Source organism: Lithobates pipiens, unplaced genomic scaffold (genome assembly GCF_037356315.1).
Source record: "Lithobates pipiens isolate NorthernLeopardFrog02 unplaced genomic scaffold, aLitPip1_a1.2 Scaffold_13, whole genome shotgun sequence".
NCBI classification, from domain to species: domain Eukaryota; kingdom Metazoa; phylum Chordata; class Amphibia; order Anura; family Ranidae; genus Lithobates; species Lithobates pipiens.
The window spans coordinates 209,886,698-209,900,726 of NW_027507718.1; the positions used below are offsets into that span (position 1 = coordinate 209,886,698).

General features: G+C 43.9%; 1 protein-coding gene across 2 annotated transcripts in view; it reads left to right on the forward strand.

Annotated features, from left to right (window-relative positions):
• Positions 1-14,029, forward strand: part of ANTXR2 (ANTXR cell adhesion molecule 2) — a 301,029-nt gene that overhangs the window by 83,540 nt on the left and 203,460 nt on the right. For both annotated transcript variants that reach the window (XM_077476177.1, XM_077476176.1), the window contains exon 5: positions 8,284-8,365. In XM_077476177.1, coding sequence (XP_077332303.1) covers positions 8,284-8,365 — 82 coding nt within the window. The remainder of the gene's footprint in view (positions 1-8,283; positions 8,366-14,029) is intronic.

Sequence of the window (14,029 nt, forward strand, 5' to 3'; positions counted from 1 at the left end):
TGTAAATGTGTGAGGTTTTCAAGTAACCCTTGTGCCCAGCAAAGGGCTGCACATATAAATTCCAATTTTACTTAGAGAGAAATTAAAAGGACAAAATAATAACATTGACAGACATGTTAAGTAGGGTCTATTATGTTCAGTAATATGCACAGAACTAGCAGTAATGTTTTATCACATCCCATCAGTTATACTAATGTCCTGTAATATAGTATTGTATGAGAAAATATTGCACAATGATAAGATGGGAGAAGTATTTATGTTGAGCAACAAGTTATTATCACTCATCTTATGACACTCTCAAACTTTATAGCAATTGGAAAGGGATGGGAAAAAAATTACATTTAAAAGTACAAATTATAGTACAACTAAAATTAAAGTCAAACGCGTGGAAGGATCAGAACCTCTATCAAGCTTTTACTGCTGCCTGTAACTCATCTGAAAAAAAAAAATGCTTCTCAGGCCGCGTACACACGGGCGGACTGTTCGCCCAACCTTGTCCGCTGAACAGTGTTTGGGCGGACAGTCCGCTCGTGTGTGGGCTTTCAGCGGACAGTTTCAGCGGACAGTTGGACGGACAAAGTCTTTCGGAAATTCCGAAAAACTGTCCGCTGAAACTGTGTTTGAGCGAACAGTCCGCCCGTGTGTGGGCTTTTCCGCTGTACTTTCGAAATGAGCGGACTGTTCCCGCTCGGAAAGTCCGCCCATTTCGAGCGCGTGTACAGGTAGGCGGGGCCCGCGAAGGAGACGTCGCGGGCTCCGCCGCCTGGAATGGGCTTAAAGGGGAACCCCAACGCCGAAAAAAATCGGCGTGGGGGTTCCCCCAAAGTCCACACCAGACCCTTGTCCGAGCACGCTACCCGGCCGGCCAGGAAAGGGGGGCGAGCGAGCGCGCCCCCCCTCCTGAGCCGTACCAGGCCGCGTGCCCTCAACATGGGGGGGTGCCTTGGGGAAGGGGGGGCCGCGCGGCCCCCCCACCCCAAAGCACCTTGTCCCCATGTTGATGAGGACAAGGGCCTCTTCCCGACAACCCTGGCCGTTGATTGTCGGGGTCTGCGGGCGGGGGGCTTATCGGAATCCGGGAGCCCCCTTTAAGAAGGGGGCCCCCGGATACCGGCCCCCCACCCTATGTGAATGAGTATGGGGTACAATGTACCCCTACCCATTCACCTGTGAAATAAAGTACAAAAAAAAACACAACACACGAGAAAAAATATTTTATTGCACAGCTCCGGGGGTCTTCCGTCTTCGGGGGTCTTCTCGCCGGACTCCTCCACTATCTGTGTGTAGCTCTTTTACTAGCGGAGGAGTCCGGCTTTCTTCCTCCCCGCCGCCGGCCTCTTCTCCCGACTTCGGGGGTCTTGTCCCCCTCTTCGGTTCTTCTGCCGGGCCACCGCGCCTTCTTGTAGCTCTTTTACAGGCGGTGGCCCGGTCTTCTGTCGCCGCTGTCGCCGCCGCCGCCGCCGCCTTCCGTTCTTGTTCTTCTTCTTGTTCTTCTTCTTCTTCTCCTGGAGATGTTGACTCGACGATCTCTCCGGCCAGAATGCCAGAGCCGCGCTGTGCGGTCACTTATATAGTGACAATGGGGCGGTGTCACATGGTATATGTCACATGGGTTGATGTCACATGGGGACTATGACATCGTAAGGGGGCGGGGTCACCATGTGACCAACCCATGTGACATATACCATGTGACACCGCCCCATTGTCACTATATAAGTGACCGCACAGCGCGGCTCTGGCATTCCGGCCGGAGAGCTCGTCGAGTCAACATCTCCAGGAGAAGAAGAAGAAGAACAAGAAGAAGAACAAGAACGGAAGGCGGCGGCGGCGGCGACGACAGCGGCGACAGAAGACCGGGCCACCGCCTGTAAAAGAGCTACAAGAAGGCGCGGTGGCCCGGCAGAAGAACCGAAGAGGGGGACAAGACCCCCGAAGTCGGGAGAAGAGGCCGGCGGCGGGGAGGAAGAAAGCCGGACTCCTCCGCTAGTAAAAGAGCTACACACAGATAGCGGAGGAGTCCGGCGAGAAGACCCCCGAAGACGGAAGACCCCCGGAGCTGTGCAATAAAATATTTTTTCTCGTGTGTTGTGTTTTTTTTTGTACTTTATTTCACAGGTGAATGGGTAGGGGTACATTGTACCCCATACTCATTCACATAGGGTGGGGGGCCGGTATCCGGGGGCCCCCTTATTAAAGGGGGCTCCCGGATTCCGATAAGCCCCCCGCCCGCAGACCCCGACAACCAACGGCCAGGGTTGTCGGGAAGAGGCCCTTGTCCTCATCAACATGGGGACAAGGTGCTTTGGGGTGGGGGGGCCGCGCGGCCCCCCCTTCCCCAAGGCACCCCCCCATGTTGAGGGCACGCGGCCTGGTACGGCTCAGGAGGGGGGGCGCGCTCGCTCGCCCCCCTTTCCTGGCCGGCCGGGTAGCGTGCTCGGACAAGGGTCTGGTGTGGACTTTGGGGGAACCCCCACGCCGATTTTTTTCGGCGTTGGGGTTCCCCTTTAAGCCCATTCCAGGCGGCGGAGCCCGCGACGTCTCCTTCGCGGGCCCCGCCTACCTGTACACGCGCTCGAAATGGGCGGATTTGCCTCCTCCTTACGTGGGCGAGTCCGTTCATTTCAAAAGTTGAGCGAACTGTTTGCCCAACCTTGTTCGTCAAACAGTCCGCTCGTGTGTGGGCAAGTCCGCTCATGCAAATTTTGAGCGGACTGTTTGCCGAAACTGTTTGACGAACAAGGTTGGGCAAACAGTCCGCGCGTGTGTACGCGGCCTCATTCTTTTGCTGTTCTGGCAACTGTTGACTCCAGTGCAAAATGTAAGAGAAGTCCAGATGTCTACAGCTTTCAATAGAAAAATATGTGGGAGAAATCACTGGGGAATTGTTACACAACAAGGGACACTGCTTCAGGTGATAGATTTCAAAGATTAGATTTACTCTCACTTTAGGGAGATTTCCTTTCACTTCCTATGATTCCAAACAGGCAGTGAGTGGAAAGATCTTCATGCAAACAGCAATAAAAGCTTCACAGAAATCTTAACTCTTGATGATGTTATGCAAAGCATTCTATTTTAGATTTTGGATACTTACATGAAATGCAACCAATCATCTTGTGCCTAATGGGAATATATCCATTGATCATTGATATTCTGACCACTCACCTAAAATTGGGAAGCTCCCCTTTTAGCACCAAAATAGCCCTAACCCTGTGAGGCATGGACACCACTAGACCTCTGTTATATGTGGCACCAAGGCACCAGTAGCAGATCCTTTACATCCTGTAAGTAAGGTGCGGCCTCCATGGATCAAACGTGTTTTTCCAGCACATATAACAGATGTTTAATTGGATCGTGATCTGTAAAATTTGGAGGCCAATACAACACCTCAAACGCGTTGTGTTCCTCAAACCATTCTTGAACCATTTTTGTAGCGTGGTAGGGTGTATTATCCTGCTGAAAGAGACCACCACCATCAGGGAAGGCCATTTCCATGAAGATGTGTATTTGGTCAGCAACAATGTTTAAGTAGGTGGTATGTGTCAAATAACATCTATATCAGCCTTTCTCAACCTTTTCACCACAGAGGAATCCTTAAAATAGTTCTCTGGTCTCGGGGGAACCCCTGCTAAAAATGAGAAATCTACAACTCATGATACATTAGTGTAATGGTCAGTGGGATGAATGGCCCTTACACTTGTGGTTATTGGGAAGAATTACCTCTTTACGGATAGCTAAAAAGATCAATGGTGTGAGTGGGAAGTTCTCTGAGAGGCAGAAATTGCTGAAGGAACCCCTAGCAACCTCTGGAGGAACCCTAGGGGTCCATAGAACCCTGGTTGAGAATCAGTGATCTATATGAACCCAAGGTTTTGCAGCAGAACATTGCCCAATGTATCACACTGCCTATGCTGGTGCCATCTCTGCACCCGGTCAGCCACATGTTGTACAACGTGGTAAAAGAAAACAGGGTTTATCAAATAAGACCAGCTTCTTCTATTGCTCTGTGGTCCAATTATAATGTTCACATGTCCACTGTGGGCACTTTTAGCTGTGGGTATGGGTCAGCATGGACACTCTGACTGGTCTTCAGCGACACAACAAAATTAGATGCCCATTTTTTTCTGCTTTCAATGCATTAACTTTAGGGACAACATGCTTACTTGCTGCTCAGTATAGCCCACTGCCTGCCAGGTGCCATTGTAACAAGATAAACAATGTTATTCACTTACCTTTTTGATCATAAAGTCATGGTTGATTTTTTTTTTTTTTTTTTTTTATGGAGCATATAAAAAGTTTTTTTTTAATTTATTATTATTTTTTTTTAAGTGTACATTGTAATTACCGGTATGTATATGCAGTGTGGCCACCATATTTATTCATTACATATGAAAACTCTCCTTTTGGCTCTGCAGTACTAAACAATGGTTTTGCTTTGCTGCTCCTTATTACATTGCAAGATTACTGGGCTGATTTAATAATTATTCACTTGATCTCCGGAAGATTTACCCTGCTTCATGAGCAGGTCATTTTTTGCGATACGACAATGCGTAACTTTAACTGACAATTGCATGGCCATGCAGCGCTGTACCCAAATAACATTTTTGTCCTATTTTAACACAAATAGAGCTTTCTTTTGGTGGTATTTGATCACAGCTTTGTTTTTTATTTTTTGAGCTATAAACAAGAAAAAACTATATTTTTTTTATTTTCTGCTATAAAACCTATGCAATAAAAAATTGAAAAAATCTTATTTCTTTATAAATGTAGGCCAATATATATTCTTCTACATATTTTTGGTAAAAAAAAATCCCAATAAGTGTTTATTGATTGGTTTGTGCAAAATAAGTTATAGCGTTTACAAACTATTGGATATTTGTATTTTTTTTTTTTTTTTACTAGTAATGGCAGTGATCAGTGTCTTATAGTGGGACTGCGATATTTGCGGCGAACATTCTAACACTAACTGACACTTTTGAGACTTTTTGGGGACCAGTGACACTAATACAGTGATAAGTGCTAAAAATATGCACTGAAACTGTACTAATCACACTGGCTGGGAAGGGGTTAAGATCAGGGGTGATCAAATGGTTAACTGTGTGCCTAGGTAGTGTATTACTATACTGTGGGAGGTGCTTTTACTAGGGGAAGAGAGATGGAATTTATTCCTTGCTTTGCAGGGACACCAACTCCATCCTTTCCCTTCCCTCCTGTCAGAATGACAATCTGCCTAGTTTACACAGGCAGATCTCAGTTCTGTGCCTCTGCCTGATGATCAGGGGGTGCTGGAGAACATCAATACCCTGCACCTGCCAATTGGCTTCTGCTATGTGTAATCACAGTGAAAGCGAGCCTCTGGCAGCACACATTTGTGCCCCCAACCTGGATGTGTCAGGTCACGTATATACTGTATACATGATCTGGAGCACAGGTGCTGCCCTGTAGCAGCAAAACTAGGGCGGCCTTAAAGCGGTTAATAGTAAATCTTTACTTTGTGAAGCAAATGGTCTACCTTAATGAACAAAGTAGCGCTGTGCATGCATCAATTATCCAATTATTTTCTAAAAAAAAAACAGTTTTTTTATTTCTCCTGTACATAATTTGTTAGTTATTATTATTATTATTTATATAGTGCCAACAGTTTACGCAGCGCTTTACAATGTATAGGGGGGACAACACAATTACAGTACAGTTCAATACAAAAGGTACAGGTCGGCCCTGCTCATAGAGCTTACATTCTAAAGGGAGGGGGTGGTACAAAAGGTAATAACTGCAGAGAATGATTTGATGGGGGTAATTAAAATGAACACACGTTCAACCTTCTCTCCAAAGTGAACATTCACTGCCTAATAAACATTCATTTTATCACATTAGTAAACCAACCCCATTGTCTGCAGTTTCATTTCAATAGCTACTTTGCGGCTTATTAGTAATGCAATGGTAGGAAAGCCATGTGATCCAGAAGAACCAATCGCATTATATTTCACTTCAAGATTGGGGAAAGTCTAGTTTGCATTTTTTTTCCAGTTGCTACACCAAATTAATGGTTGCTGCATAAAATTAAATGTTTTTTGTCATTCTTCAGTCAACAATAGTCTTTACTGGGGTGCTTGGAACGTTTATTTTTTTAAGTGAACTGTATCATGGGACATACTGCTACTATTTAATACAACAAATTGTCGGTAGCATTTTTAATTTATTTTCAGTTTCTGGTTAAATTATATTTATGTTCATTTTATGAAAAAAATATCATGTCAAAATACTACATTTCCTAAACGCAAAACAAAATATGTACACTGCATAAAATACTTTAATTAATACAAATTCCATTGTCTGCCAGATCAATCCAGCCTAACGTTGGCGGGCAGTTTTGAGGCAGCTTCAACAAATATTTTTCCAGACATTTAGCAATTCAGTTGATACATAGAAACATCTGTGCACAAAACTACATAAAAATGGTGTGCCAGAAGCCAGAACCTTCATTTTGTGATGCAGTAATATTTGAACAAATATATATTTTTTTCTTGTCCAAAGACACTAATTGTTACTTTAAAATTATGGTATTTTTTGTGTACCTAAGTGTTAGGACTGATATTAGTCACGACTGATAGGTATAAAATGTGAGTGCGCTGCCAGCCAAACCTTTAAGCTGTATACACACGACTGGACTTTTCGACAGCAAAGTTCAGATGGAGCGAATCCGTCGGACAATTCGATCGTTTGTAGGGTTCATCAGGCCTTTTCTGTCGAAAAAAACTGACGGATTTTAAAAATAGAACATGTTTCAAATCTTTCCGCCGGAACCAGTTCTTATCGAGAAAACCGCTCGTCTGTATGGAGGTCCGACAGACCAACGACGACGCAAGGGCAGCTATTGGCTACTGGCTATTGAACTTCCTTTTTCTAGTCCCGTCGTACGTCATCGCGTTAAATGATTGGACTTTGGTGTGATCGTGTGTAGGCAAGTCCGTTTCAGAGGAACTCCGTCAGAACTCTATTGAAAAGTCAGTAGAAAAGTCCATCAGATTTCATTCCGATGGAAAGTCTGGTCGTGTGTACGCAGCATAAGTGTCTACAGTGTTAAAGGAATATATTATCTGTCAGGTTTGTACTGCCATCAGGGAGATTTACCCTCACAACATTGTCACCAAGACAGGAAGTTAGGAGAAATCAACACCAGGAACACCGATAAAAACTACTTTTTATAAAGCAGGGAAATGCTGGAACCCCAAACACCTTTTCCCGATAACCACTGGCCAGGGTTATGGGGTAGAGGCTCTTTTCCCAATCAACATGGGGACAAGGTGCTTTTGGGGCCCCCTCTGCCCCAAAGCACCCCTCCATGTTGAGGGCACATAGCCTGGTATGGTTCAGGAGGGGAGGGCGCTTGATTGTCACCTCCTCTTCCTGACATGCCAGGCTGCATGCTCAAATAAGGGTCTCTTATGAATTTTGGGGTGCCCACGCCATTTAAAAAAATAAATAAATGTCATGGGTGTTCCCTTCAAAATCCATACCAGACCCAAAGGGGGGACCCCACACAGTTTTTTTTCCCTATTTTTGAATTGTCAGTAATAGTTTTTTTTTTTTACTTTCAGCTGTCAGCTAAGAATCCCACTCTCAGCTTGGCTCACAAGGGGAGATTTATTAAAACTGGTGCGCAAAGTATCTGGGGCAACTGTACAAAGTAAGAGAGATCAGTCACAATACTGCATACCAGTAATGTCCAATATGATGTCAAATTAGAGATAAACACCTATCAGGCAAGCTAAAAACATGAATATTTCTTTTTTTTTTAACTGTTTCGCCAAAAATATTTACCTTGCAAATTTTCTTTCAAAGATTCATTAAATTGTGTCTAAACACAAAATCCTGTTCTCTCTGCTGGATAGCTTCACCATCTTTATTTATTTTGGAGATGTATGGAGGGTAAATCTTGCAACACAGGCACTCTTTCTGGTGAGAGAATTTCCCTCACTTTGAGATATTCTCCCAGTTCCTGTTCGGTCTAAAAAACAGAAAGTAACGGTAATGTATCAACTAAGCCATTTATCACAATGCTAGCTTTTTTTTTTTTTTTTTTCGTGTAGGCAGTCCACATGGTAAATTCACTTAATTTGCTGCAAACTCACTTTGCAATTATTCAGCTGGTTACTAGTGATCAACTTCCAAAAGTGCTGTATGTAGCAGGTTTAGGACATTATTTCAAAAAGATTTAGCAAATAATCGCTACATTAAACCTATAACTTTTCCAATGTCAATTATACTTTTCTAACTTTTTTGCAGGGCCAAAATCACAAAGGGACTTGAGGATTTGAGTAAAGTAATGCCAACAGGTGAAACATACATGCATGAAGGCTTTATGCTAGTAAGTATTTAAGAAGGCTTTTACAATTCTGAATTGTGATAATGACCACTGACTTATCCATATTTAGCCCAAGTTCACACTGTAGCGAACACAGACATCTCATGTGATTCACACCTGCACTGCTGCGTGAGTGTGAGAAAATAAAATTCCCAGAAAGAAAAGAAGATTCTTAGCCTCGAAAATTCTTTTATGTAGCAAAATGAGGTGAAATTGAAGGCTTGGTTGGTTGAATTACGAAATCAATTGTGACACCATCGGATCACAAAACTCACACAATTTCAGATTTTCAAAAGAAAATTTGTTTGGAATTCGACCCATGTATGGCCTGCATGCATTAAAACTCTACTTGTCTATTTAACCAGTTCCCTACCGCCGTATTGTAAAATGACGGCGGCAGGAACCGTTCCTCCCTCTGGGTGGGCGTCATATGATGTCCTCTGCTTCCCTGGCATTGTGAAAAGTGCTCGCCTCATCACTGGGGACCCGATGCATGTGCCCGGCGGCCGCAATGTCTGCCGGGCACCCATGATTGCCCAGTAGCAGAGCCGGGACGTGGATCTGTGTGTGTAAACACACAGATCCACATCCTGTCAGGGGAGAGGAGAACTGATCGTATTTTCCTTGTACAGAGGAACACCGATTGGTCTCCTCCCCTCATCAGTCCCCTCCCCCCACAGTTAGAATCACTCCCTAGGACACATATTTAACCCCTTCAGCGCCCCCTAGTGTTAACCCCTTTCCTTCCCTGCCAGTCACATTTATACAGTAATCAGTGCATTTTTTTTATAGCACCGACTGCTTTATAAATGTGAATCCCAAAATAGTGTCGAAAGTGTACGATCTGTCCACCACAATGTCACAGGCATGATAAAAATCACAGATCGCTGCCATTAGTTTTAAAAAAAATAAAAAAATAATAAAAATTACAAATCTATCCTCTATTTTGTAGGCACTATAACTTTTGTGAAAACCAATCAATATTATTATTGGGATTTTTTTTTTTTTTAAATGGGATATTTATTATAGCAAAAAGTAATAAATATTGTGTTTTTTCAAAATTGTCGCAATTTTTTTGTTCATAGCGCCAAAAATAAAAATACGCAGAGGTGATCAATTACCACCAAAAGAAAGCTCTATTTGTAGGGAATAAAATATCAAAATTTTATTTGGGTACAACGTCAAATTGTGACAACGCTGAAAGCTGAAAATTGGCCTGGGCAGGAAGGGGGTGAAAATGCCTTGTAGTGAAGTGGTTAAATTGCATATGGATAAGACAATAAGAATCATGTGATACATCAATCCAACAATCCAATTCTTAAAAAATTGTTATAAAATGTGGGGAAATTGAAATCACAACTCCAGTTCCACAAATTCCAAAATGTCCCAGTTAATGAACACATGATGTCGCGGTATGAAAAGTGCTATATGAAATAATAACTAGTTCTGAAAAGTCCCATACAAGCCTTTTTATAATCGAAAAAAATTAAGTGCTAAAATGGCAGATGGTAGTCAGTGCTGGAAAGTCCTAAATATATCTTCACAAAAATATAAAAAATGGTGATCCAATCCAATTTACACTCATAAGCTGCTAAAAAACACCCCAGTAGAATGATTCTCACCTTTCTTGCTGGACCTTTTAATGTTTCTGCCACTCCAATGAACTGTTTAACTATTTGCATACCAGGCCAATTCTGACACTTCTCTCCTACATGTAAAAGTCATAATTTTTTTTGCTAGAAAATTTCTCAGAACCCCCAAACACCCCCAAACATTATATGTGTTCTTTTTAGGAGAGACCCTAGGGAATAATATGGTTGTCTTGCCTGGTATTTACGCATTTGCAGCAATTTTTCAAGCGCGCCTTTTTGGGAAAAAAAAAACATTTTCATGCATTAAAAAGTTAGCCCATGGGGCGTGGTTTTTCTGCTGAGGAAGATGGCTGCTTGAAGCTTTAGCTCCGTCAGACTGAGGCCTCCGTTTCCAACTTTTTAAGCTATCGAGGTGAATTCACCATTCGCTATAATAGGAACCTCATCCCAGGATACTTCGGGTTCCCGCTCCCATTCCCCGAGGGAAACCGAAAACAGGAATAACCGCCAAATCCCTGAGATGTTCCAAGCTCAAAGGAACAATATGGTGGATACCGCCTCACACTCTGCGGACATTATATTCTCCCTCACGGCTCCGACCTCTACTCAGCCGTCGGTTACCCCGAACCCACACTCAAATCCACAGCTGACTCTCTCCGATCTACGCACTGTAGCAACGGATATCAAAGATACCCTGTCAGCAGCCATTGCGGACCTCCGCCATGAAATTGAGGTGATTGCAGGCAGAGTGCAGGTTGTAGAAAACGCAACTAACCGCCATAAGACCGAGCTGACTAACTTGGGAAGAACGACGGATACACATACTCTGTTTCTGAGAGACTTTCAAAGACACGTTGAAGACCTCGATAACCGAGGACGCAGGCACAATTTGAGGGTGAGAGGATTACCCGAGAATGTAGATAACGACCATCTATCCTCCGCTGTGTACTCCATTTTCAACTGCCTTCTGGATAGGCCTACCTAGAATCCCATTGCGATGGATCGTATCCACAGAGCCCTTAGGCCCAAAGGCAAGGAGACTGACCCACCACGTGATGTTATTTGCTGTATTGTGGACTATTCTTTAAAAGAAGAAATCCTTTACAGTGCTCGACTGAACAGTGACATGATGCATGACAGCCAAGCAATCCACATTTATCAGGATCTGTTGGCCATCACATTGAAGAACCGCAGGGATCTCTGCCCGCTTTTAGAGGTCCTCCGTACAAATGGCATACCATACTGCTGGAAATTCCCGTTCGGCTTGCAGGCATCACGCAATTCCCGCACTGCCTTGCTACGGATACCGGAGGATCTGGACAACTTCTGCCAAACACTGGACATTCCGTATGTAGATCTACCCAACTGGTATGTGGATTTCACTCGGCAGCGGCCCTTCTCCCGTAGGGAACAAGAAGAAGCGATGGAGATATCTGCAGCATCACTCAGATGCCGCCGCTCCCCATCCCCCCCAAACCGCTACTAAGGTCCTACTCCAAACAGACAACAGCGGGGATCAGCGAATGGCCCTCTCCCTAGAAGAGCCCGCAGGGATCGCTAAGTATTCTGCCCATATTATGGCTACATGACTGAATCGTTCCTAGTTTCAGGACATTTTGCATCTCCCCACATATCAGTTGCAACTCGTTCTGCTAAAATTCATTCTACTAAGTTTTTGTTTTATGTTTGCTCAGGGGCCTGATGGTTGCCATTACGGTGTTTGAATACTTATAGTGCTGCAACAGCTATATCAGATTACATAGTTTATAACCCAGCATGACATCGCTCTTAGATTGCCCTTAGTATGTCCTAACAGTAAACCCCCCTCGCCCCTCCCTTTTTTGGGGGCGGGGGAATGCTCTTCCATTCTGCCACTGATATGATCACAGCTGGAACTAAGTTTCGAGTGACAAGGACAAGATGTTGATCTATCTATATTGAATTGACTGCCAATCCGCTTCTGCCTCAGGACCCCGTGGATGTTAAAAGACAATCGAAGACACTATACATGATTCAGTGACACCTCTCCCATACCTGGGAATGCAGAGGACAGTATGGTCCGTGCTCTGTCTCGCAATCTCCCTGCACATGGGCCGGGATAACAGCTCCGGCGATCACAAACTCAAAGAAATCCAGATTGGTTGCATTCCAGCAAACCCGCAACACGACGGGAGTCTGTGAGTATATGGGACTCCCTGATAGTCACCATCATCGGACTTTTAGGAATAACATGTTATACCATTTTGTTTTACTATTGCACCCCCCTTATTAATATGCCCCTTTATTTACATTATTGCTCTGTTTGGTAGACGATATTACATACACCTGCTCCTGTACTACCCTAAGAGACTGACACTCGTGTCTTATATAATACCCTACCGAGACGGAGATCCCGCTCTTAGGATTACCTCTCTGAGGTTACACTCACATGAATTTCTACCCATTACCTCGTTTTGGAGCTGTGTAGACTTCCATAGAATTAGCAATTTAGTCCCGCTCCCCACAAGATACGCATTGCCGGAATGTCCAACACCTACTAGTGCAGCTTCAGTCCGTCACCCTCACCACACATGAACTCAGATCCCTGATTGAGTATTATATATAGGTAGGGCATGTACTCAGCTAGATTGCGATACCTGCTTCGGCACTTACTTGTGGAAGACATAACTTACTGCATTTGTTCACATATGGCCTAAGGTTCACGAATCCCCTATTATCCGTAACCACAAGATAAAGGACACCCACTTTAGAGCTCATGTTTATTTAATGATGCCCAGCGTAGACAGGAGCCATAACCCAACCTGGATACCATTAAACAGGTTACGCTAGAAAACTCCCACTGCAGGACGCACTCTCCAACTAACAATCTACCCATACACTATGCTCGCTCACTTAAGGAATTGAGAGGGTAATACCAACCTAATGTTATAATCTGTCCTAGGTTGTTAACTGGAGCTTGCATCCCCCCTCTCAGATGACCCCATCCCCTCAAATTAACGTGCAAATGTCTAATGGTGATGCAGATCTATGTACTCTGGGGTGGGTTACGAATGGCTATATAAAGTGACAACAGATAATTCTATCTGAAGATAGTTAAGGACGCCATGCAGTTCCTCACACATATCCTGATGCATACTCGGATATACCCAGAGAGATAAAAAGCTATGACTAGCCTCCAGTGATGTTATGGTGATGCACCATCCAAGGGCTACTCCTGCAATCAATCATAGGCAAAATCATTGTCACTCATTTATCACCCGGTTGTTGTATTGCCTCTTTTTGTCTGTGTTCAGTTAATCTTATTTTAGGTTTGGTTATAAGGAGGTGCAAGTTCGCACACAATACAGCAAATATGCTCCTTGTTAAACTTGTTTTTTGGATCCTGTTGTTGCCATTCATATCTTGCCTATACCCAAATAAACCCACTTCACATTTAGTTTGGTCCTACATTACTAGTGCAGCTCTGAACCCACCTACTTCTACACACACACACACACACACATCACTATTTCTGCCAACATGTAAATCTCACTTGCTGTTCACAAGGTTTGCAAATGAGCCAACTCATAACCTATTCTCCCACTGCCCCTTAAGAGGTTTCCCAGTAAAGGTTCATAACACCTCGATATCTCTAGGAGGCCGAAAGTCTGACGGCCTGTTCATTATATTTTTTCCTCGCGACATTGCCACCGCCCATACGGTGGACTGATTTTTTCTTTTTTTCCAGATAAGAATAATTTTTACTAGCATATTATATACAGATCCATCGACCTATACTGACGTTCTGTAATATAGGAAAAGGTTACCTATAGTCGGTATCTAACTACCCTTCCACTTTCTATCTTCCCGTCCCGCTATATTTTCTTGACTCTGTTTCTCCAAATCCTTTGGGGTATCCCTGTTCCTACCTTCTTCAGCTCCGAAACCCAGACCTGTCTATACTATTTGGCTACTCCGAACCCAGCATAACCAAACCCGATTGCAACCATGAGAAGGGGTACCGACGGGGCTAGGCTTACCTTCTCTTCCCTCAATGTGAAAGGGTTAAACACACCTGAGAAAAGGAGTCAACTTC